Here is a 22,399-nt window from a genome sequence, read left to right on the forward strand (position 1 = left end):
CCAAAGAGGCAGCATGCAGCTGCTGTGAGACAAAATGTTCAGCCGCAATTACGTTTGCTCTGCAGCCGATCAATCTGTCTGAAGGTCTGAGCACGTACATCTCATTCCCCCTGTTTATGGTCATCAAAATGACATCTGACAAAAGGTAAATTATGCTCCCCCAGAATCCTTCTTTGCTTTAGTGGGGAACCTATTGCTGTTATCAAGGTTTATTTATTACACATTTTCTGTGCAATCTGTGCCTTCAAGAGAGATATGATGAGTGTATAGCTAAAAATCTCATCAGTCTTTTTTTAGGGAAACGTATAAACAGTACAAAATAGACCCTAGTTAAAGTTGAAGTCGTATCTGTGTACACACTGCCCACTACACTGCTTGCGCAAGATAGTTATTACGTACCAACTTGTTTATTTTCAGTACTAATGGCAACACTCAGCTTTTACTTTTCATGCTACAGAGGCTTCTGGAATAATGGAGCACATAATTACATCCAGCCACTCTTCAGTACTCAAATTACAAAAACGGATTTCTGTGCCAGGCCTTCAGGAAGTAAGACATGGAAAGAATCTCACAAATAATTACATTAATGCAGAGGGCAGGTCCTTCCTTTAAAAGCTATCAGATTCATTGGAGTGACCCTGCCTGGCTGATCACAGAGCCAGACATGACGCTTCAGTGGAGGAAAAAGTACTGCAGGAGGCAAACTACAACGTCATAGTTTTGGTGCCTCTTTATCCAGGTCTGTTTAGAAATAGATACAATGAAACAAAGCCTGCAGTATGGAGGCAGTGACACAGGATAAAGGTGTCTGCATTGCTTATACCTTTAATTTAGAGCAATGGGCTGCACTCACACAAGGTACTTTTACATGACTACAGCCCTGCCTGTGAGTCTGCACTGTTTTAGCTATGTCTGCTTCCCAGATCGTTTTACTTACAATCACAGAAAGCTGTCTGCAGACTAGCACTCGGATTTGCACAGGCCTAGCTAAGCTGTCAAACGGCATTGCTCAACTGCCATATTACAGAAATTCTGATAAAGCAAACAGAGATCTTGTAGGGAAGCCAGAACTGAAGATGACATTGCTGAAAGGTGCAACATGGCTAGCTTTTCTTAAAACTATATTACTGTGTGTCTCTAGATGTGGTTGTTACCACATATTGACCTTTTTCTAGCTCTTTAGGTAGCCTGCAGAGTGCAATGTTTGAAAGACAGGATAAAACATACAGTGAGAAGGAAGCTTTGCTAACCCATTCCGATGAAAGGAACTAGATAAACCTTTCCTAAACGTTTTCTAAACACTATTTCTACCTCTGGTTACTAATGGATCTTTGCTCACTTGCTTGAAATCTTTGCTGCTTATGTCTCCTTCCTTCCTTTTTGTCATCAGCTGTTCCATTTCTCCAGCTTTTAAATGTTACCCCAGTTCTTTGGTGTACCTTCCCTTATGGTTTTCTCTTCAGACTGCAAAGACACTGAGAGATTGTGCTGCTGGACATTCCTGCTACTGTGAGAATGAGTAAAAATCTCTTGCAAAAAAGTTACAATGAGATACCAGGGTCATGTTTGGTAATAAACTCTCCCAAATCATTGCCAGTTTTTACACAAAAACTTGGTTTTCTAATCTTGCCCAATTCCTATTCCCCTAACCTGTTTTTAATTCTTCTCCTGACATGCTTTGGCTCAGGATTATAAATGTCTGCAAGAAATGTGAGTTCTGAGTCAGTAATACAACCGAGAATACTCACTTTTACTCCAACGTCACTAGTTACTTTTACTAACTCCACCTGTATTTTATTCTGAATATGCCTGCCTGGAGAAATTCTGCCTTCTGAGCTTCAGTTGTGTTTATGGGGATTTTCCTAAAAGCAATGAGAGGTATACATGTTTCCTAATAAAGAAATTTGGTCTTAGGGCATTACTTTTGTTTGCCTTAAGATCTGACTTTACACTATTATTTATTCACGTTCATATTCTAATATTGACATTAAAACTTCTTTACACCAGTCTTACTCTGTATACACTGGGCAAACATAGGCACACATTCCCAGTGTAACATAAAAAGGCTGCATTATGAATAAGCGAGTTCCCATTTTCTCCCCTCCCTCTTACACCTATTTCCAACATTTTTACAACCCATCAAAAATGGGTGCTAGAAGAGATCTTAAGAAATTATCTCGTCCAACCTCCAGCTTCAAAGAACCTCCATTTCTCTCAAATTCTTCACCTTCTCTGTAGCCCTCTGCGTATGTTCCCTGTAGCAACAGGCGTGGATACAAGCCACCTAAATATTTTCAGGCTCAGTTCCACATCAGCTCATGCCCATCTCTGATCTGTAAGCAAACACTCTTTATCTATAAGCAACCTACTCTTTCCCAACTTGGCCACAGCAGGAATGCAGCCCCGTCTGTTTCCAGGCAGAAGCTGTCAGATACAACCGTGTAATTACCCAACATGCTAACTTTTTCTGTTCTTGTTATTTTATTGATCTGCTTTACAGAATGTAGGTAGTCTATCCCTTTAATTTTTGCTATTAAACTCAGCTTGCTTTTCTATCAATTGAATTTACAGGCAATTTATTGAAATTTACAATGACACCCTTCATGCAATTGATTTTCCCTGTTTGCATATTCCTGCTAGTCCAATGTCAAAACACAGATTTCATTACAAGCAAAAAATATTCTTCATCCTGTAAACTCGTTGAGCTGTTTATTACTAACTGCATCCTAGGTTAACATAAATAACTATGTTTCTGCCTTGGGTTAGATAATTTTTTTTTTAAAAAGTTATTTCATATTTACACAAAAGTGTATGGGTCTGGAACGATTCAGCATATTCTCTGCTATCCTGCTGTCTGTTACACTCAGAGCTGGCCAGGACATAGCCCTTGTTCTGACTTGTTATGTGACTGCTTCGACATTCCTCTGGTCTCACATCTGCTTCCCAATCCCAGCCCTTTTTGACTAAGGGGTGGTCACACTGGGCAGAAGAGAGTACACATCTCCTTAGCACTTTGCAGAGGCAGCACTTTTGCTTTGAAAGGTGCAGCTTGTTACCTGCTGGGATGTTCAGCTCTTCTAGCTTGTCTGTACCAAATACTCTGGGGTGCTTTCCCTTCAGGATAGTGCATGCTGCTGAGCACCCAGGACAAGAACAGGCTCTGCCTCAGAGTCGATCCCAAGCACAAGCAAGTGCTGAAGTGAGGGCTGCAGAGACATACTCTGCTTCCTCATCACCTTGCCTTGCCTGCCTGCCCAGGGCCTCTTCTCCAGTTTCTCCTCTTCGGCAGGCTCTGGGTGAAATATGTAACTGCACTGTACTTATCAGGAACAGGGAACAAATAGCAGGACAGAAGAATAATCTGTCCAAGAAAGCTGTTCTAAATTGGGCAGACAGGGCTGGTTGTAGACCAGAACATCAGCTGGGTAGATCCTCTTCCTCAGTATCAAAGTGAAATGAGTCTTCTCACAAGGTGGGTCTCTCTCATCTGACAGCACTGCTGTGCTGAGAGCTGTTTGATCAGCCCTGCCAGTCAGACCTTGGTGTCCTGAAGATGAAAATCAAATTAGGAATCTGGCATCTTGGGGAAGGAAGGGGAGCAAGTTTGCAAAACGAACAAAAACCAGAGGGGACTGAAGTATAGCTCTTGGCAGCCAAAAAATGCCTAAGCCACATCTGCCTGGGAGTCTGCAGCTGTGCTGGCAAAGGGCACAAGAGGCATCATCTCTCAAACAGCTTTTGGGCTGCCTGCCTGTGCTGCTTTGTGGTGGGAGGAGGTGGCAGGAGAGAAGAGGCCTATGCTGAAGCTTTGAATTTCTTTTATGTGCTTTCAACAGGAAGCAGGCCAGGACTGGACCTTTGCTCAAACCCTACCAAGCACTGGCAGGAATTTGCGTTGAGGAGTGTCTCTGCATTGAGTCAAATGGCACATACTGACTGCTGAAGGACATTGTCCCTGTCCTCACCCTGCATGAATACCAGTATGTCACCAGGCCTGATTTTCTATTGTTTAACACCTCTGCCTCAGTTTATATCATTCCCTCATGGTACATTTTCCTTGGATGTAGGAGGCTTCTGCATCTACAGGGTAGAAAAGAAACTGATCCACAAAATGATTCAGTATTCAATTGCAGTATTTTGTAGTTCTCACAAGACTTAGCATCTCTGCCTCAGAGAACAATATTACCATTTCTGAAATGAGTTAATTGTATTTAGGTTTGGTTTAAATCTGGGCTTAATGACTTATCCAAATTCACATAGGAAGCAGGTGGCAAAGTCAGGAAGAGAAGCTAGTGCTTCTGATTCTGCATCCCATGCTTTGGCCACAAGGCCACCTTATGCTCTCTGATTTTAATGACCTGATGAGAACTTCTTTAACCCTGGTTATAATGAGAGACGTGATGTTTTGCACCATTGTAAATAATCAGATATAATTATAGACCAGAGTGAGGTAATTGAAGCCAAAAGAATACAAAACAGCTCAGTAACATTTTTCACTGCACAGTGGGAAAGTGTCATTTCAAATCATGTGGAAACACTGCAGACTGAGGGTCTGTGCCCGCTAGGCATCACGCTCCTCCTGCAAGGAGCCTGAACGCCTTCAAACAAATTGAAGTTTTTGGCAGCTGAGTTCAGAGAAAACAGGCTGAAGAGAAACACATAAAACTCGCATGTTTTAGAAAGGATTTTAAAAAGAAGAAATTGAATAGGTGTGTGGTAGCAGTCAGTGACATTTGAGATTATGCATTAGGGTGTGGGTAATGTGAACTCAAGCAAGGGTAACTTGCTTTTTCTGTAATACAGGGACCCTTTTCTACTATCCTTGTTTAGAGCAGTTCAAGTTCAAAACTCAGCATGACCTTCAGCCATCTGAGATAACAGCTCTTGTAACTTCAGCAGGTAAATTTAGCACAGCTCTTTCTGAAAGCAGCTCCCTTACAAGGCACCCATGGCTAACTTAAAAAGAAGGAATGGTTTTGAACCTAAAAGGAATAAACCCAAGCCTCTGTCTCCCTTATTCCAGTGCAGCTACTCACCCATGACAGCGCTGAATTCACCACACACACTAAGCCATGTGCTCTATTTATTATACCCAAAGATGTGGTCCAAGAAGTTATAAAATCCCAAAGAGACCAAAAGAATGCAGAGGAAAAGTTACTGTAGTCTCTCTCCGATAGCCCATCTGGGCAACTTTTCCACAGCATACTCTTTGAGCAGACCTTTACAGATTAATCCCTTAGGTACCAGACATGCATCAGTTTATGACCATCTACAGAAAACTAATTCTAATTTTTCACAATAAACAATGGTGAATAAGCTACAGAGCAATGGGGGAGAAGGGGACAGAGAAATGACAGCTCAGAATTCCAGTAAGGGAGGCAGTCTCATCTAGTGCATGAGGTGCCTGTGGGAAAATCAGATGACTGTGCTCCTGGCTGCTCCATGATGACCCTGAGAATGTGGCCTCATCTCCCTGCTTCCCCTCGCAATCATTGCTTGTCTTGTCTATTTAGACTGTAAATTCTTGAGGGCCATAAGTCCCACACTAAGCAGCTAAACTGTGCCAATATTACTCTAGTCACCAGGCAAATAACAACATGTACATGAAATGAAGTAACAGCTGAAACTGTCCCAGTCACAGCAGCATTTCACAGCAAGGAATACGCTGTAACGAGAGTGTCAGGGAGAGACTGAGAGGGGCAAACACTGCTTAGGGTTTTAACAAAAATATTTACAATATATGAAACTGCAAAGCCTAGTACACAAGGTCTCACACACTCTTAAGAGTTTCTTGCAGGGCTGGGTTGTTGCTTTATTTGTATGTCAAGTTTTTTAACCCTTCAACTTGTGGGGCTGTCACTTGGACCACCTCCATCCCTGTTGAACTTTAGTGCTATTTGATCACTGCTTGGAAAGTCCATTAACCCACTATTTTGGCCTAAAGATTTTCAAAGAGAAAAAGGAATTTTTTGCCCAATTCCCATAGTAATTCAGTAAGCACTGAGCACACAGCTCTCAGTGCTTTTGAAAATATCTTTTTGTTGGAGTCCGACCTTTGTACTTTTGTTACATTCTCTCACAAGTCAATAATCCATCGTTCTTTACATTTTTTCCTCTTAAGGACAATTACCACTGAGGCCTGCACATGCTGAGCACAAGGCACCTTACTCTCACAGCCATGTAAGAGCACATTAGAGTCCTGGCTCCAGTACTCTGCCAAGGACAGAGATGGGACCCGGCAGTGACAATCACTGCAAGAAAGGTGAAACAGAAAGTCATGTGGAATAGACAGCAATTCCCTCAGTGTAGGTCTGTACCTTTAGGGTAACCCTTCTGTCAAGATAGCAGCTGGCAGATGCAGTTCCCAGCAACATCTGTCAGGGCTACACCTACCCAGCTTCTCAAGGGAAAAGGTTCAGGCTTTCACTGCTTCCCCAGGCCCCTGGAATCACTAGTCAGTTGATGCTGAGTTTTCCAGTGTGCACTGTGGCAATAACGGCAACTAATCTGTTTTGGGACTCTGAGAGCACTTTCTTCTCTAACTTCTCTGCTGGTCATAATTCTTTTCACTGCAATCCCCTTTTCAACCTTCTTTGCTCTCTTTCTTTCTTTCATTCTGCTTTTCCATTTCACCTTCTCTTTTGCTTCCACAAACTCATGCTGAACTTTCTCAATCCCAAGGATGCTACTCAAAACAAACAGGAGCTTGTGAATTATTAAGTATAGACTATAAATAGTGTAATTTTTAATGAAAGCCAGACCAGCAAGAAGCATGCACTGTTGCACAGTTCAGCTGCCTTGGTCTTAGTGTGACTGCCCTTAACTGTCCTCTTACCTATCATTTGTCAGGAATGCTTTATAGAATGACACCTGTGAAGAGGGGGAATGTAACTTGTGGGCCTGAAAAAGTAATTGGGCTTTTCTGGTACTTTGCTATGTAGTTTACACTTACTGTGCTGATCTAACTTCCAGAAGTCTGCCTGTACAACCCAAACAACCACAACTAACAGAAACCAATAGCTTTGGTAGTTTCTGAAAAGAATAAGCTTGTTGGGGTGTCTTCCACAAGGTGAATGGGAATTTGCACAATAAGCAGAACTCGGACAGAAACTGTGGTCTAAATTCACTGCTGATCTGTACTAGCATTCATAAACCAGAATGAAGAGCCTTTCAGTGGTGGAAGCCTTCCAGCAGGAAGCCATAGCAATGGAAATGAAGCGCAGCAAGCACACTGCTGAGAGTCTTGCAAATAGCTAGAAGACAGGAAATGCATGACACAAACACCTAGGCTCATTTTACAAACCCCAGATAATATTACAAAAGGATACAAAGAGAAAACAGCACCAAACCCAATTTCTATAAAAGCAGCATAGTCCCACATTTGGGATATGCACTAATTTCAGATTGCTTTCCTAGTCCAGTCTAAAGACTGACTGAGTCAAAAAGTCTTCAACAAAGCTGATTAAGAAACATACAATCACAGATCAGTTTAGAAAAATCAGAGAATAAAAAAGAAATTTAATGGGTATAATTAGATTCACCATGTTAGAATACAAGAATGTGAAATAAGCAGATCCTGGTGCTTCAGCAGCCTGGGGAAAAGCTCTGTAACCTGGATCTTGGAAAGCATTTCCAAGACAGCCAGACAACAAAAGTCCTTTCATTTTTAAGAGCTTATTGCAGTGTGTAAAGTCTTGATGCAGAAAGATGGCACTGAGTTTATTAGCTTCCCAGCTGAACAGCACTGTGCAGACTTGGCAGCTGCATCCAGAAAGGAATATAATGGAAAACACATAAATCAGCCTTGAGTCATTTGTGCAGCCTTGCAGGCCCTTGCAGTATGTGACTGTGTGGGGTATCCAGCCTGGTGCCACCCTTGACTCCACAGCTATGCCTCACCAGTGAAGAACAGTAAAAATAATCTGAAAAATCATTCAGCCTGGTTTGCTTACAAGGAAAATAAACATGACAAGGGTGCTGAGAAAGGGAAGTGTGGATTCTTTATATCCTCAAGTTTTGACTGAATCTTAGAAAGATACATTTTACCAACCAGAATGGTTGAGCTGGTAGCTTGCAGACAGAGCCCAGCATTCCACCTCTGCTACTCTGGCTTCAGATGCAAAACAACAGCCCCTCCAGCCAGGCACAAAAAGAGAAGATGCTAGTAATGTCTCCAGGGCAGCCTGTGACACCAAGCAATTTCTAATAAGCTTGCAAACATGGACTGGGAAGCTCAAAGATTGGCATTTGGATTCCAGTTTGGTAAAGGCTGAACAACAGTGTAACTGCTGGAAATCCTCACTGTTTGAAGGTGAGTTAAAATAAATTGAATTATAGTCCTCTGTTATACAAAGACCAGACTAAAGGAGACATCATCTCTTCTGGCCCTCAGATCTATTTCACTAATGGGCAGAAAGCATGGTGAGGAAGAAACTTTGACCAACTAATGGAGCCATACTTACAAAAATACAGAGACCTAGAGAAATAATAAATTGCCAAATACTTTGCTTCTTAAGAAAAAAAAAAACCCACACACCAAAAAAAAACCCACTAACAAGAAAGCCAGCAGCGTGGTAACACTCCTGCAAAGCTGTGTAACTTGACTGCTATCTTTCCCTGGCTGTAACAGCCTCCCTTCCAAGGTAAGCAAACAACCCAACCTTATTCTGGCTGTATGTGAGGCTCAAACCCTCAGGAGAAATCTTACAAAGTGAGTCATCTCAGCTATGAGATGGCCAGGTTCAAACATTCACAACTTGTGAGTTACTCCAATGCAGCATTTCACAATGCTCACTGGCTACAAATCTGCCTTGTTTTAAGAAATTGTTGAGGGATTAAGTGAAGATAGATGTTTAGGGCTTTTCCATCTGTAAGCAGCAGAGGACTGATAGAGCAGGAACAGGATTATGCTGCTAAAAAGTACCGTGTCAAATCAGCGATATGGTGTGCTATGAGAGTTTATACAAACCAGTGTTAATCCACGCTAGTGTTTGGACCACCAAAAATATTCAAAACTTCTTCCTGCTCCTTTCTTTGACATTGTCTCACTACGTGACTTAAAAAATGCTTTGCTGGCCTTGCTTACATAAGGGTAATTTCTAGATGTTGCTACAGCTGAATAGCTAATCCATACAGCTATTTCAGCATATCTAACAGCTAGGCCACTACTTTGGAATGAAATCGTAGTTATTATCTGCAGTTAATTATCCTGCTATGTGCTTTTTTGAAGTCCAAAGAGACAGCAAAGAAGAGTCACTTCTTCTAGAAGAGGGTCCAGAATTTAGATATGCAAAAAGAGAAAGAAAGAGGAAAAGGAAGGGAAGAAGATAGGGAAATACACAGACACTAACACAAAACCACACAGAGAATGAGGTGGCCTCAGGGTCTCTTTCTCCAAGTTGTTTATAGAGAACTCCGTTAACTTCAACAGTAAATTCAAAACTTTATCACAAACCAGATCTTGCCGGATTTAGATGCTGAACTACAAATGTTTAGAAAGAAATGTCAAAGAGTAGAAAACTCCCAAGAGTTTTTCAGCCCCTGGTTAGGGACAATGAAATCAAGTGCACACATCACTATCCTACACACATTCCACAGTGAGGTCATACAAGCTTTCACATATTTTTCGGTTTACGTGATGCCTTGTAGTCCCATGGTCAAACAGACATAAAGGATGTCACAACCTGGCTTAGACGATAATGGAGACAACCTCTAACTCACTGTGGCAGGCATGTTAACTGCTGCTGTTTGGGCATTTAAGCAACACAGGAACATTCCTTATCCCATTTGGGGACTCCAGTGTTTATCAACACAACCTCATCAGCACATCCCCACAACAGCAGCTACAAAACATCTTTTGATTGCAATATTGGGGGAGCCAGTATGGTTCTTCTCTGTACTGTGAACCCCCATGTTTTGAGGGAGCCAGGTCACTACAGTTAGTCCCTAGTAGTTAGGATGGGACTCATCTGTTAGCATAGCTGGGCCTGGAAGGTGTTGCTAAAGCGGGCAGCAGCTGCAGACCCTGCCGGGACGGCACCGCAGCCCCAGCCTCGCTACCGCCCTGCCCTGCACCGTTTTCCCCAGAAACAGAAGGAATGGGTTGTATTTCAGGCATGTCTCGGAGGTTTTATTTTACGGCGAAGTCTGGCTTCTTATCAGACCGCGTGTTTTGGCCATCTCTAGGATCATAACGCTGGATACAGGGCGGACGGGGCCAAGCTCCACGGGGCGGGCAGAGCCAAGCCGCTGCGGGCAGCCGGGAGATGCCCGGCAAAGGGCGAGGTGCGGCCGAGCGCCAGAGCGCGGCAGCTCGGCGAGAAGCTGCCCGAGCCCCTCAGGGGACGCGCCGGCAGCGCGGCCGGGGCACAGAGACGAGTGGGGGCGCGGGGGCGCGGGGGCGCGGAGGCGCGGCGGGGCGCGGCGGGGGGGGCGGCGCGGGCTGGGCCGGGGCGGAGCGAGGGAGGGCGCGTCCCCGCCCGCCCCGCGCGCTACACCCCGCGCCGCTGCCGCCATTTTGTTCCAGTCCCTGCGCCTCCGGCGAGCGGCCGTGTCTCTCGCTCCCCTGCAGTCCCGAGCCGGTCCGAAGGGCGGCCCCGTAGATGGCCAGCTTTCCTCCGAGTGTTAACGAGAAGCGCATCGGTGAGCGGCGGGCGCGGCCGGGGGAGCGGGGCTGGCTCGGGACGGGCGGGGGCGCGGATGGGGTTAACGCCCCACTTTCGGCCTGGCGGGAGCCTCCCGCCCGGCCCGGCTCGGCCCGGCCCGGTGGGCGGCAGCGGCCGGGGCCGCACGGCGGCAGCGCTGAGCTCAGCGGCCGCCAGCGCCTTCCCCTCGCCCTCCCGCTCGCCGGTCTGACGGGGCGCAGCGGCCGCCGCGCCTCGGCCTCGCTGGGTGTGAGCGGGGCTGCTGCCGGGTACGCGGCCCGTATTACGCTAACCCACATGCACCGTTCAAAGAGGCTTCCTTTGGCGGGAGCCGCCGCCTCCCGCTGACGGGCAGAACCCCGTTAAATAGCGTGTGGTGACTTTGTTGCGCTGGTGGAAGCGCAGGGCCGGCCGCAGGGCCTGCCTGCAGGGCGGCCCCCGGTCCCCGGCACCTCCGGTGTCGGCCTGCCTGGCTGCAGGCCGGCCCCGCTCCCCTCCGCGCCGCTAGCGCAGCGGCGGTGCATGGCGCCGGTGAGCTCGGCCCGCCGCCCGCCTGGCAGCGAGCAAGCGGCGTGCGAGGAACGCGGGGGGAACGGCCACTGACCCGATCCCGCAGTGCTGGCTGATTTCCTGTTTCCTATGGCTGTTGCTTGATTTATTTTTTCTGAAGGAAGGCAAGATACTACAGTGTGCAAGTCTACTCGCGTTTTTCTTTAAAGGTTAAAAAAAAAAATCATTAGTGAGCATCTTATTTGCTAAACACTGAAGTATGAAGTTGGAGTGTAGTTCTCCTGCCCCTACAGCTATAGTTACAACTGAAGTAATAGCTGGCTTCAGTAAATATTTACTTTCAGTTCTGCTTCTGATCTTAATATGCGAAACTACTTACATGATGACCAAGACATTTCAAAACCTGGCCCTTTCTCTTTAGTGACTTTTTGCAGCTGAGGCTTAGTCTTTTGGTTGTACAGTGACAATAAGACCCCTTCCCCAATTACTTTAAATGTCATGAAATAAAACAAAATAATTAACATATTGTCTGGTTCCCGTGTGACCTTTTAAAATATACTAGCTTTCCTTTAAAAACAGAATTTCCTCTTTGTTTTCTTTTTAGCACGATCACGCACTGTAGGAGAACTCTTAGCCCCGACTTCTCCTTTTGACAAGAAGTGTGGACGTGAGAACTGGACTGTTGCATTTGCTCCCGATGGATCTTACTTTGCTTGGTCACAAGGGCATCGCATAGTGAAGCTGGTCCCCTGGTCTCAGTGCCTTAATAACTTGTAAGACAAACCCATATGGCTTTTAATTCACCTGAAAAAGTTAAGATTTTCAAAATAGGATGTAGCTTTTAATAGACCAAAATGCATGTATTGGCTATTTAGGCTTGGACATCTTGGGAAAAGCTAGTTCTTTAAAGTAACGGTTATTGTTTTATCTTCCTCTCTGGCCAGCAAGAGAAGCAACTGTATTGCAACCTCACAAAGGCTATGGAGCAGTGATTTATTAATTGATTCAGATGCCCTAAAATAAGAGGAAGTTAGAATGAAAAGGAAGTTTAAAGACTTGGGCAGATCTGGACTTTTAAATTTTCTGTCAGAAAGCTATTTGGTTTTACCTTTTAGGAATTTACTTAAAAGGCAAACCTCCTTCCGTATCCTTACTAGAATGCAAGTTAAGTTCCACAAGATACATATTATTTTCACTTGCAGGTTGCTTTTTGATGAAGTTAGTAACTAGCAGCTGCAGTTTTGTAGCTGGTTACGTTTCCTCTCCCAGCAAATCCTGCCTCCCCTTTTTTATTTTCCCTGTGGTTCTGGGTTTATTGGTTTTCGTATGCTGGCCTGCGTCTCTCTTCCCAGTATTGATGGCATAACAGTGGGTTGCAGGGAACTTCATGCTCATTTAGCAGAAAGTCTTAGAAATTTGTGTAAATAATTTTTCAGTAAATGCTTTAAAAATGTTGTTTTTCACAGTGGGTTAATATATTGTTCTCTACAGAGGTAAAAATGTTTACAAAAGTGTTAGTATTGTATAAGACAGTTTCCAGGTGTTAGTAATTTTTGACAGCTATAAGAAAAAGCTGCTTTTATAATTTGAAAGTAAAAGTGCATCGTTATGGGCCTCCAAAATGTATGTTGTGGCATCTCACAGATTTTCTGACGTTTTCATTGACATTTCATGACAATACAGATAAAGACCTTTTTTTTTCTATTTGTTTTTCAAGATATTTATGCTATTTTTTTGTAATTTTTGTTTGTTTTGCAGCTTGTTGCATGGCACAAAGAATGTTGCAAATTCTATCAGTACAAGACTTCCAAGGCAGAATAGTGACAGCAGTCAGAAAAATAAGCCTTGTGAACATATAATAGACTGTGGTGATATTGTCTGGAGTCTTGCTTTTGGGTCTTCTGTGCCTGAGAAGCAGAGCCGCTGCGTGAATATAGAATGGCACCGTTTCAAATTTGGGCACGATCAGCTTCTGCTTGCGACAGGCTTGAACAATGGACGCATCAAGATATGGGATGTATATACAGGTAGAGTATATGACAGGAATTGTCACTTTCGTAGTAGCAACATCATTAATACATAGAATGAATTGCCTACAGAATTTTAATCGGGAACTGAACCTTGAATACAAATTAAGTAATCTAAAAAAACCCATGAACTGCTGCAACCAGAAATGTTTAATACTGCCAGGAAGGAACAGACTCAGGTTGTGTTTTGAGATATAAGTGATGGAGGACGAAGCCTTGTTGCTGCAAAATGGTTAACCATGTGATTGGCTGTGTATATTGGTTGCTTACTCTGAAGGATTGTAGTTTTAAAATACTTCCAAAGGAAACTTTCAAAACATGAAGTTGCTCTCTGATCTTCAGTAAGAGGAAAGACAGTGTTGATGAGGACTTTTTTTTTTTTTTTTTAAGTGATTGTTCAAATGATAAGAAACTGAATCTGAAATTAGGGAATAGCAATTTAGCTGGTGGCACAGCTGCTAGGTTGGAAGAGAACTTCTCAGCTTTAAAAAATTTTAACTAATTACTATTGAGTAATCTGTCATTATCTTGTAAATTTAAGCTTACAACAGAGATGTCTATCGAAAGACAAGTCTTGCCTTATTTCAGAGGCATATGGTTTTAGTGTATAGATTTACTAGCTTTTTAGAAAATTGCCTCTATACAGAAGAGTCTAAGAGGATACATGTGCTTCTTGCTGGAGGGAGCAGTTCTACAAAGAAAATTTGGCTTTGTGCTGTAATTTGTATTCTGTATTTGTATCCAATAAAGCATTTGATCTGAATAAAAGTAAGTTCTTCGTTTTCAATTGCGGTGTTTTCATGTAACAGGAAAACTCCTCCTTAACCTGATGGACCATACAGAAGTTGTTAGAGATTTAACCTTTGCCCCAGATGGCAGCCTGATTTTAGTGTCTGCGTCCAGAGATAAAACACTGAGAGTGTGGGACCTGAAAGATGATGGTATGCATTTTATCTGCTGTAATACATAGGAGAAATATCTGCATACTCCACTCTTTTATTGCTATAAACTCAGGTCAGGATTTCTTAGAAAATTAGTTTTTTTCTATTAGCCGCTCACTCTGTATGCTCTCTTGATGTTCTTTATCTATATGTGTCCTAAAGGTGTATAAGCTGGTATTGGGTTAAGTTAAAAGAGTGCGTGAAGTAACCTTTTTGAATACGGACATAGGATTTGGAGGCTGCATGACAGAATTTTTATTTCAGTGCAGAATGACTCTGCAAGATGTTGTTCGGAAAAATAGCGTAAAATTTTATAAAGGAAGAACTAATTTTGAAAAGCTTTTCAATTTGAATTTGTAATATTTAATAAATTCTTACAGGAATGTCTTTCTTTCTTAGGAAACATGATGAAAGTGTTGAGAGGACATCAGAACTGGGTATATGGTTGTGCATTCTCTCCAGACTCTTCTATTCTCTGTTCTGTTGGAGCTAGTAAAGCAGTATGTGTCAGAGTTTCTTGTTCATTAAATCTACTGAATTGTGTGCATAATCATTTTAAATCTAAGTAACATTAAGCTTGTGCTCGGTGTCATGAACTTCTAATGTTTTACGATGATGTAAAAGTGCATGAAATTAAACTAGCAAATGGTGCATTGAGATATTGATTGATGAATTGAACTTGCACTGCTTTTAGTTGAAACTGTAAGCATTCTTTGAAATAGTTCTATACATCTGCACGTGTTCATAGTATAAAACCAAAGAAGACGAAAGGTTCCAGTTTTAAAAGATGCTTAGATTGATGCATAAAACTATATTGTTATTGATTTTTATCCTTTCTATTTCCTGCTCAATGAAAAGGCACATCTGTGCCAGTCATGGTATCTTCTGCTGAACCAAAATGTTTCTACATGTTTTCCAATACAAATGGCACTCGTGTCTAAAAGATCTAGAACGAAGAACAGCATACTGGTTTTGTTTTCATCTGTATTCTAATGCGCTGCTAGAGAGCTGAAAGCAGCGCAGGTAAAGCACATAGGCCATAAGCTGCTTTTCTTGGCACTGAAGAATTAGGATAAAACAGAAAGGAGAATTCAGTCTAGTTACAGAGGCTTTGGTAGGTAGTTTAATGAAGCCTAATGATGCTGAGTAAAAAGAAAAATTGAATCATTGGATACTACTTTATATGGATGACTGTTCAAATGCATTTTGTACTTTAAATTATCAGTGCAGATTTGATAGAGAATAGTTGAGGTCTGGGTTTTGTTTTTTCTTTAAATAGAGCAGATGTGGATGTATACATTGATATCTTTAGGCTGTGTGTTTTCCATAAGCTTCTTGCTTTCCCTGTCACAGGTGGTGGCAGCAATATTGGTGTGATTGAGGTTAAGCTGGCACCACTCACACAGGAGCACAATGGTGTTAGCTGGGCAGAAAGAGTGGCATCTCTGGCTACCAGGCTGGGGGCGAACTTTACCGTAGGACGAAGTAACCTTGCATTCGACTGCAAGGTGTACTGTACGTACGCAGGTGCTGGTTGATGTCCACTTTCTGCTTTCTTTCTTTCTTTTTTATTTTTTTTATTTTTTTAAATAATTTTCACAGTAGTGAAACACACTGACTCCTAAAACTTAGTTTCCAGTTCTATGGAACCTTGGGGTCTTCGGGAGAAATTGGTCAATAAGTTTATAACTGATTGTAAAATGGTTCAGTTTTAGGAAGTATGTGAGGCACTAAGACTGTGTTTGCTTTGGTCAAACATATAAATTTATCCAAGATGTCAGTATTTAATCTGTGCAGTAAAACTGAGTCAAGGATAAATCAGGGACCCTAATGAGCTCTTTTAGGGATATAACATGTTATGCTAAAGACTTATATATTCTGTAAAATTATGCTGCAGTACAGAGATCGTTCCCATTAAATAATTCTGCACAGTCTTTATTTTGATTAATGTACAACTGCATGTAAAAATCTCAGAATACTATCATCTTTTATCAATTTTTATAATACAATATGCAATTAGTTGAGTAAATTGTAATATTGTCATTTTTTACTGTTGACTTGATTTAAAATGCATAAATTCTTTCTAATAATGTGGTTAGACTTCCCTGTTATTTTGCCAAAGACATAACTTTTGGCTGTGAAAATTCTTTTTGCTTGCAGTATCTGTTTCTCTTCCTAGGCTGACGTTGGTGATCCAAGCCAATTGTAAACAAGTGATCTTAAAGGGATGCCACTGGAGTAACAATATGTTAACCTTACATTTTCTGTCTGTATATTTCTTAAAATTTTGGTAGTTACTGAAAAGAGGGGACTGTAGAGTTTAACCCTATTTATTTCTGCATATTTTAATAAAATAGTTTTGTAATACATGAATTTCAGTAAGCTACATGGTTAAATTGTGTTGCCTTTATCTTACGTTTTGGCTTTATTTTGTTAATAACATTTAACAAACTTGAGTTAGAACTTGCATGTCTGCTTTAATTATTTTAAAAAACTTGATTTTAATCTGAGTATGACACTGAGCATATTTCTTAATTGTAGTAATTCATAATGCCTGATTTTAATATAATCTTAAATAAGACTAGCAGCTATACTTTAAAAAAAAAAAAAGGTAAATGCTTCATTGTATCTCTGAGCAGAGCTATAATATCAGCTTATTTAATTGCAGATTTTTCTCTGGGATATGGATAAGTACTCCATGATACGGAAACTTGAAGGACATCACAATGATGTTGTAGCTTGTGAGTTTTCTCCTGATGGAGCTTTACTGGCTACTGCATCTTATGATACTCGAGTCTATGTCTGGGATCCACATATTGGAGTTATTCTTATGGAATTTGGGTAAGTAAAGTAGTCAGATCTGGAAGCTTTCTCCTAGAGTGAAGATGACTACTGAAAATTAGTGGGTTTGTGTATTTAACTGCTAATTAGACTTGGGAAAAATCTTAGCAGTGGCTGGTGGAAATCCTAAAGTGGCGGAGCAGTGGAGATTATTCTTCTATCTGAGAAAGCATTTAAAGCACCGATACTTCAATGTGTACTAATTTAAGCATCTTCAGCAAAGCTGGCCGGTACTATGAAAGATACAATAGTTCATTCTCCACTCCTGATTTCATAGTTAAATGTTAAATCCATTTTTAATTCCTCAGCTTTGCTAGCCATGGCTGAGGCAAACACTTCCACAGTTCTTAAACATGCTGTTAGTTAAGTGTCTCTCTATCTCCAGGCATCTGTTTCCCCCTCCTACTCCAATATTTGCTGGAGGTGCAAATGACCGATGGGTCAGATCAGTATCTTTTAGTCACGATGGACTACATATTGCAAGTCTTGCTGATGATAAGTAAGTATGAGGAAAGGTTTGTTATACTCATCTAATTCTTCCCATATGACATGAACTTTTAAATATAAAGTCAACTTTTTTTTTTTTTACTGAGAAATTACTTCTAATGGTCTGGTATGTTAATGTTCATTCTGAATGTAGAAATAATTTGTTTAGAGAGTAGGGGATGGGAATAACTTAAGTGTGTAACAGCTGAAAAGAGAAAAAGAGGGGCTATAAACAGTGAAAAATATAAATGGAGTTAATAGCACAGGTAAGACTTTTGTATAGTATTAGATTCCAAAGTAAAAAGAAAAGTATTCTGTGATCTTGTATTCAGCTTCTGCTAACACTGCAAATAATGAAGAACTGTAAGAATGCATGAAACTATATACAGGAGGGTTTTAGTTTTTTTTAATTAAAACGAGCATTGTTGGGACTTCCTAACATATGACACTTAGAGAGATTGTCTAAATCTCTATAGTTCACGTTACTGCTTTCTGCTGTTGAAGGCAATCTTTTATTCTAATTAGCAGATTTAAAATGGTTGAAGTAGTACAGATCAAGGTCTGTGTCGTAATGAAGAAGTCATAGCATTTCAGGCAAAATCTGAAACACCTTGTATGCATATTAAAATGCTTATAAAAATTGCCTGAGTTCTGCTTCAGACTAGTTTCTTGTGCAGTGTCAGCGTCTATTGCAGGCAGAATTAAATGCCTGCTCTGACAACTTCCTATTTTGTTCTTCCCTTTTCAGAATGGTAAGATTCTGGAGAATTGATGAAGAATACCCTGTACAAGTTGCACCTCTGAACAATGGGCTCTGCTGCACTTTTTCTACTGATGGCAGTGTTCTAGCTGCAGGGCAAGTATATGTATACATATATATATATTTCTTCTTCCTAAAAATATTCAGGTAACACAAAAGGTTGGAGACGGTGGCTAAGTGGTGTAAGAATCTTCAATTGTGACTTGCAACTTGATGCTTCTGACTTGGTTTTACTTCTGGTACTATTTGTTTAAAAATGCCTGGAAGAACAGTAAAATCAAGAAGCTGATAAACTCATTTCTTATCTTTGAGAATAAATAAAAGACAGGCCCACAAATGTGCGATCTGGAAGAAGACTATTAGATAATCAAGGGCAGTTACTGTTTCAGATGATATATTCAATAGCTGTTGGAAGATCTGCTCAGGCCTGTCACAAGATAATCAGCAAGTTGCTTACTGTGCTGCTATGTCTTACAAGAAGAACTGGCATCTAGTGTAAACGAGTCTGGAACAACTAGAACTAAGGGAGAATGTGCTCCGGACTTCCTGTTTCTAACTAGCCATGTATGTGAGAATTTGTACTAAGTTGAAATCATTCAGGTGGGATAATTCTGGTGGGGTTGGGTGTTTTTCTGTTTTTGTGCAGGACACAGGATGGCAGCGTGTACTTCTGGGCAACTCCAAGACAAGTTTCCAGTCTCCAGCATCTATGTCGCATGGCAATTCGAAGAGTGATGCCCACCAGCCAAGTCAAGAGCTTGCCAATACCATCAAAAGTGGTGGAGTTCCTTTGTTACCAGATTTGAATAAAAAAAAACAAAAAACACAACAAACTGGCAGGTGGCCCAGCTGCTGAAACTGGCTGAACACTTTAAAGAATCCTCAAACTTCACAGCCTTTAAGCTTAAAACTCTACAGGTTTTCAAGAGCTATTTAAAGTGCTAACCTAAATACTATTTTGTCAAAATGCCTGACAGATGAATTTTTAATATTTATAGAAAACTCAGTAGAAGTACTCCTGGTGTTCTCAATTTTCTAAAACAACTGTGAAAACATGTACATATATAGACATAAGCTGCTACATGTTATCAATATACCTTTAAAAATTGCTTTTATGATTTTTAATGTGTATCATGTATATATTGCTTTGGTAGAGCCATCAGATGCATCTGTGCTGTAAAGTGGAAGGATAGCTATTATTCTGGGACACTGAGTTAGAAAAAAATATTGACTTACATACAGAGCAGTTAAGCTTCCTTATGTACATTGGTGGGGGTTCAGGAAACTGATCCACAGAGAAGAATTCATGCTAGTTTATTTCATGAGGAGGTACAGCTTGGCTTTTTAGAGCAATGTATGGTGAAGGGAAGTAGGTTAAGATAAGGGTTGGAGTATATCTAATGTAAACCCAGGAATGGTGCCTGTGTGTCAGCTAAAGAAGGCCTTAAGTTCAATAGCAGCAAACCAGGTTAATTTTCAGTATTGGGCAGTGTTAAAGAAGTATTTCCTTACATTTCTAAAAAAATCTAACTACTGTATTATTGCCTGATACTTTGTAATGAGTGAAACTTGCAGACTCGGTTTATTATTCTTTAACCCTGTACTATCTCTTCAGGGGTGATTATTGGTTAATGGCCAAAGATAAGCAAAATACTTGGTTTTGCCTTCTGTTATTTATCTGTACCTGCAGATATAAAGAATGTATGCATTGCATAAAATGCCTGATTATATATTTTTTTTGTTGAACTTTTTTTATTAAAAACTTGTATAAAAGTTTCCTGATACTGCATCTGGTGACTGATTTGTCAGTGCTACCTGCCTGCAGCAGTTTTAGTGGGAATCTGCTCCTGCAGGAGACTGTGTAATTCTCCTTTTCTGGACTACAGTACGCTAATCATGGTGAGGCTTACTGTGGGGAGCTACAGCAAGATCTTCAAACCTTTTATATCAGCAAAGGTCAAAATCATACATGGTCTAAGTGTTCCCTTGTTCCTGCACAGTGCAGAAGGTAGGGAATGGCATGCTACAAAATTGCCAGCTACACCAGTTCCTGCATGGGTGACAGTTACCAGAAGGGCTGTGGGTCCTCTTGGAGCAGAAGCTTTTGTGTAGGGAAGAGAAGTAACCCGTGTAAGTGGGAAGCAGTGGGTACTTCCTGAGGGGCTGATTTCACCCTCATGATGATGGGTGGGAGCCAGAGCAACAGGAAGCCTCACGGCTGGGCAAAAGCACTGTTCTCCCCTCCCTCACTCCAACAAAGGGCAGAACAGCTTCCGAGCTCCTGTGCTCTTCCCACCCCAGCAGTCCCTGCCTAGAGAGAGCGGGGTCTTGCAGCAGCCTCAGCACTGGTGGAGTGGTGAAGAACTCGGGAGGAGAGGTGACACTGGAAGTAAGGACTGACAAGAACTGTTATTCCTTAATTTACTGCCTCTATGTGCTCCAAAACCATCAGACTCAAGTTACCGTACCAAACAAGCTGGCTATGCAGAGAAGGCATCCTTTTGATGATGCGCTTTTTGCACAAATCTGTTAAAGCAAATATGTTTGGTTTTTCTCTATTATATTTATTTGGATAAGAGGACAAGGTCAGTCTGGACAAGGCCAGATGCTGAATCATCACAGCCCAATCAAGTCCAGTACAGTTAAAATTGTTTAGTGACCATGATACATGGCTTTGCAACCTTTGGTAACACTTTGTGTTTGCATGAGCTTCCCACGTGGCAAATCAGACTGAAGTTAGTAGGGAAGGGAGATGTGCAACTCTTGCTTATCTGTAAAAAAAAAGAAAGGAGGTTCCATCCAGCCCCATTTGATAAAGTAATGTGTCTTTTTACGTGGACAATGCTAAATGCCTTCCTGACTTCCACTAACCTAGCTACTATATAAATTAAGCATAATTAAATTCTTTCACTCTCAGGCATACTATTACATTTTAAGAGCCTAGAATGCCTCGGAATTGCAAAGGCACTTTTCTACCTCACCAATCTGGTCTGACTGGGAAATGTATTTTCTGAGCATGTCCTTGTTGTCTTGGATGAAATACAAAAAGTCTATGACAAGGCAGTAAGAACTACTGAGCACAGCATGGCAATACAAACATCTATAAATACAGATAAATACTGTAAATATCCCTGCTGCTCCGTGTCTGTATTGCTACACCACTGTCAAGTGGCAACATTTCCATGTCAAATTCAGTGAAAGAGAAGTAACGTGGTATTTCAATCTATTTTTGATGCAACTTACTTTATTTGTACATACACAAAAGAGAGAGAACTGCCAATAGCAAGCAAGCAATCTGCTCTTCTAGAAAGCTCAGCCCAGACATCCAGGCCTACTTTCCAGGAAGATTTCCCCAAACACTGATTCCAAACACCATAAATCAACTTTCCACTTTCTAAGGATTACTACAGAACAAAGCCAAGGGGACAGAACTTCCTCAGGAATTAAAACTCAGCTTGCAAGGAAATAAATAGAAAGTGTATGTGTTACCGTGTTACTTAATGACTCACTCATTTGGTGCAGTATTTTTCACAAAAATATTGCATCTAATTGAAGCAAGTATTTTCCTGTTTTTGTTTGTTCAAAATACATGTATGATTAAGTCAAGGCTTCTCATACTTTATGCAGTTGAAGGAAGAACTGGTGGGGTCTGTGCCCCTCAGAACAGCTCATCTCATCATGAATGCAGATATGAGTGAAGAACAGCAATCAGGCATGAAGTTTTCTGCGAGGGAGCTTACTAATTTAAAAACTTGCTCCCTCTAAATGCAGTCACTCGCATCAGCTCAAGCACTGTGCTGCATTCTGCACATGCTGCTGGGAAGTTTGTCCCAAGGCAGCAGTAGCCCTCCCCATCAAAGACTCCAAACCAAAGAGCAGGTAGTTACCAATATCACTGTATCAGCAAAGATTAATCACAGTATCAGCTGTGATTTTAAATTAGGTATTGAACAGCTCTGCCTGATGAAGGAAATTATTCTACAACCTTGGCACAACTTGAAGAAAATTTGCCAGGGCCGTTAGCATTCAGAGTACATTCAAGAGTGAAGGGAAGTGGTTTGTAAAATGAAGTGTGCTTTGCTGTTGTTACCATGCTGTGAACAGTCTGGCCTAGTCAAAATCAGCTCATAAATCGAAAAAATGAACTGAGCAAAGTAGCACCTTTGTGTTGTTGGTGTGCTGCTTAGCTGG

General features: G+C 41.5%; 1 protein-coding gene across 1 annotated transcript; it reads left to right on the plus strand.

Annotated features, from left to right (window-relative positions):
- The first annotated feature begins 10,501 nt into the window (after positions 1-10,501).
- Positions 10,502-19,990, plus strand: WSB1 (WD repeat and SOCS box containing 1). Its single transcript, XM_040578466.1, has 9 exons — positions 10,502-10,641; positions 11,758-11,926; positions 12,912-13,180; positions 13,990-14,121; positions 14,521-14,621; positions 16,790-16,962; positions 17,348-17,461; positions 18,197-18,304; positions 18,855-19,990. The coding sequence occupies exons 1-9, from the start codon at positions 10,602-10,604 to the stop codon at positions 19,012-19,014; spliced, it is 1,266 nt and encodes a 421-aa protein (XP_040434400.1). The 5' UTR covers positions 10,502-10,601; the 3' UTR covers positions 19,015-19,990.
- Positions 19,991-22,399: the final 2,409 nt, after the last annotated feature.

The sequence above is a fragment of the Falco naumanni genome, chromosome 1 (genome assembly GCF_017639655.2).
Source record: "Falco naumanni isolate bFalNau1 chromosome 1, bFalNau1.pat, whole genome shotgun sequence".
NCBI lineage: Eukaryota > Metazoa > Chordata > Aves > Falconiformes > Falconidae > Falco > Falco naumanni.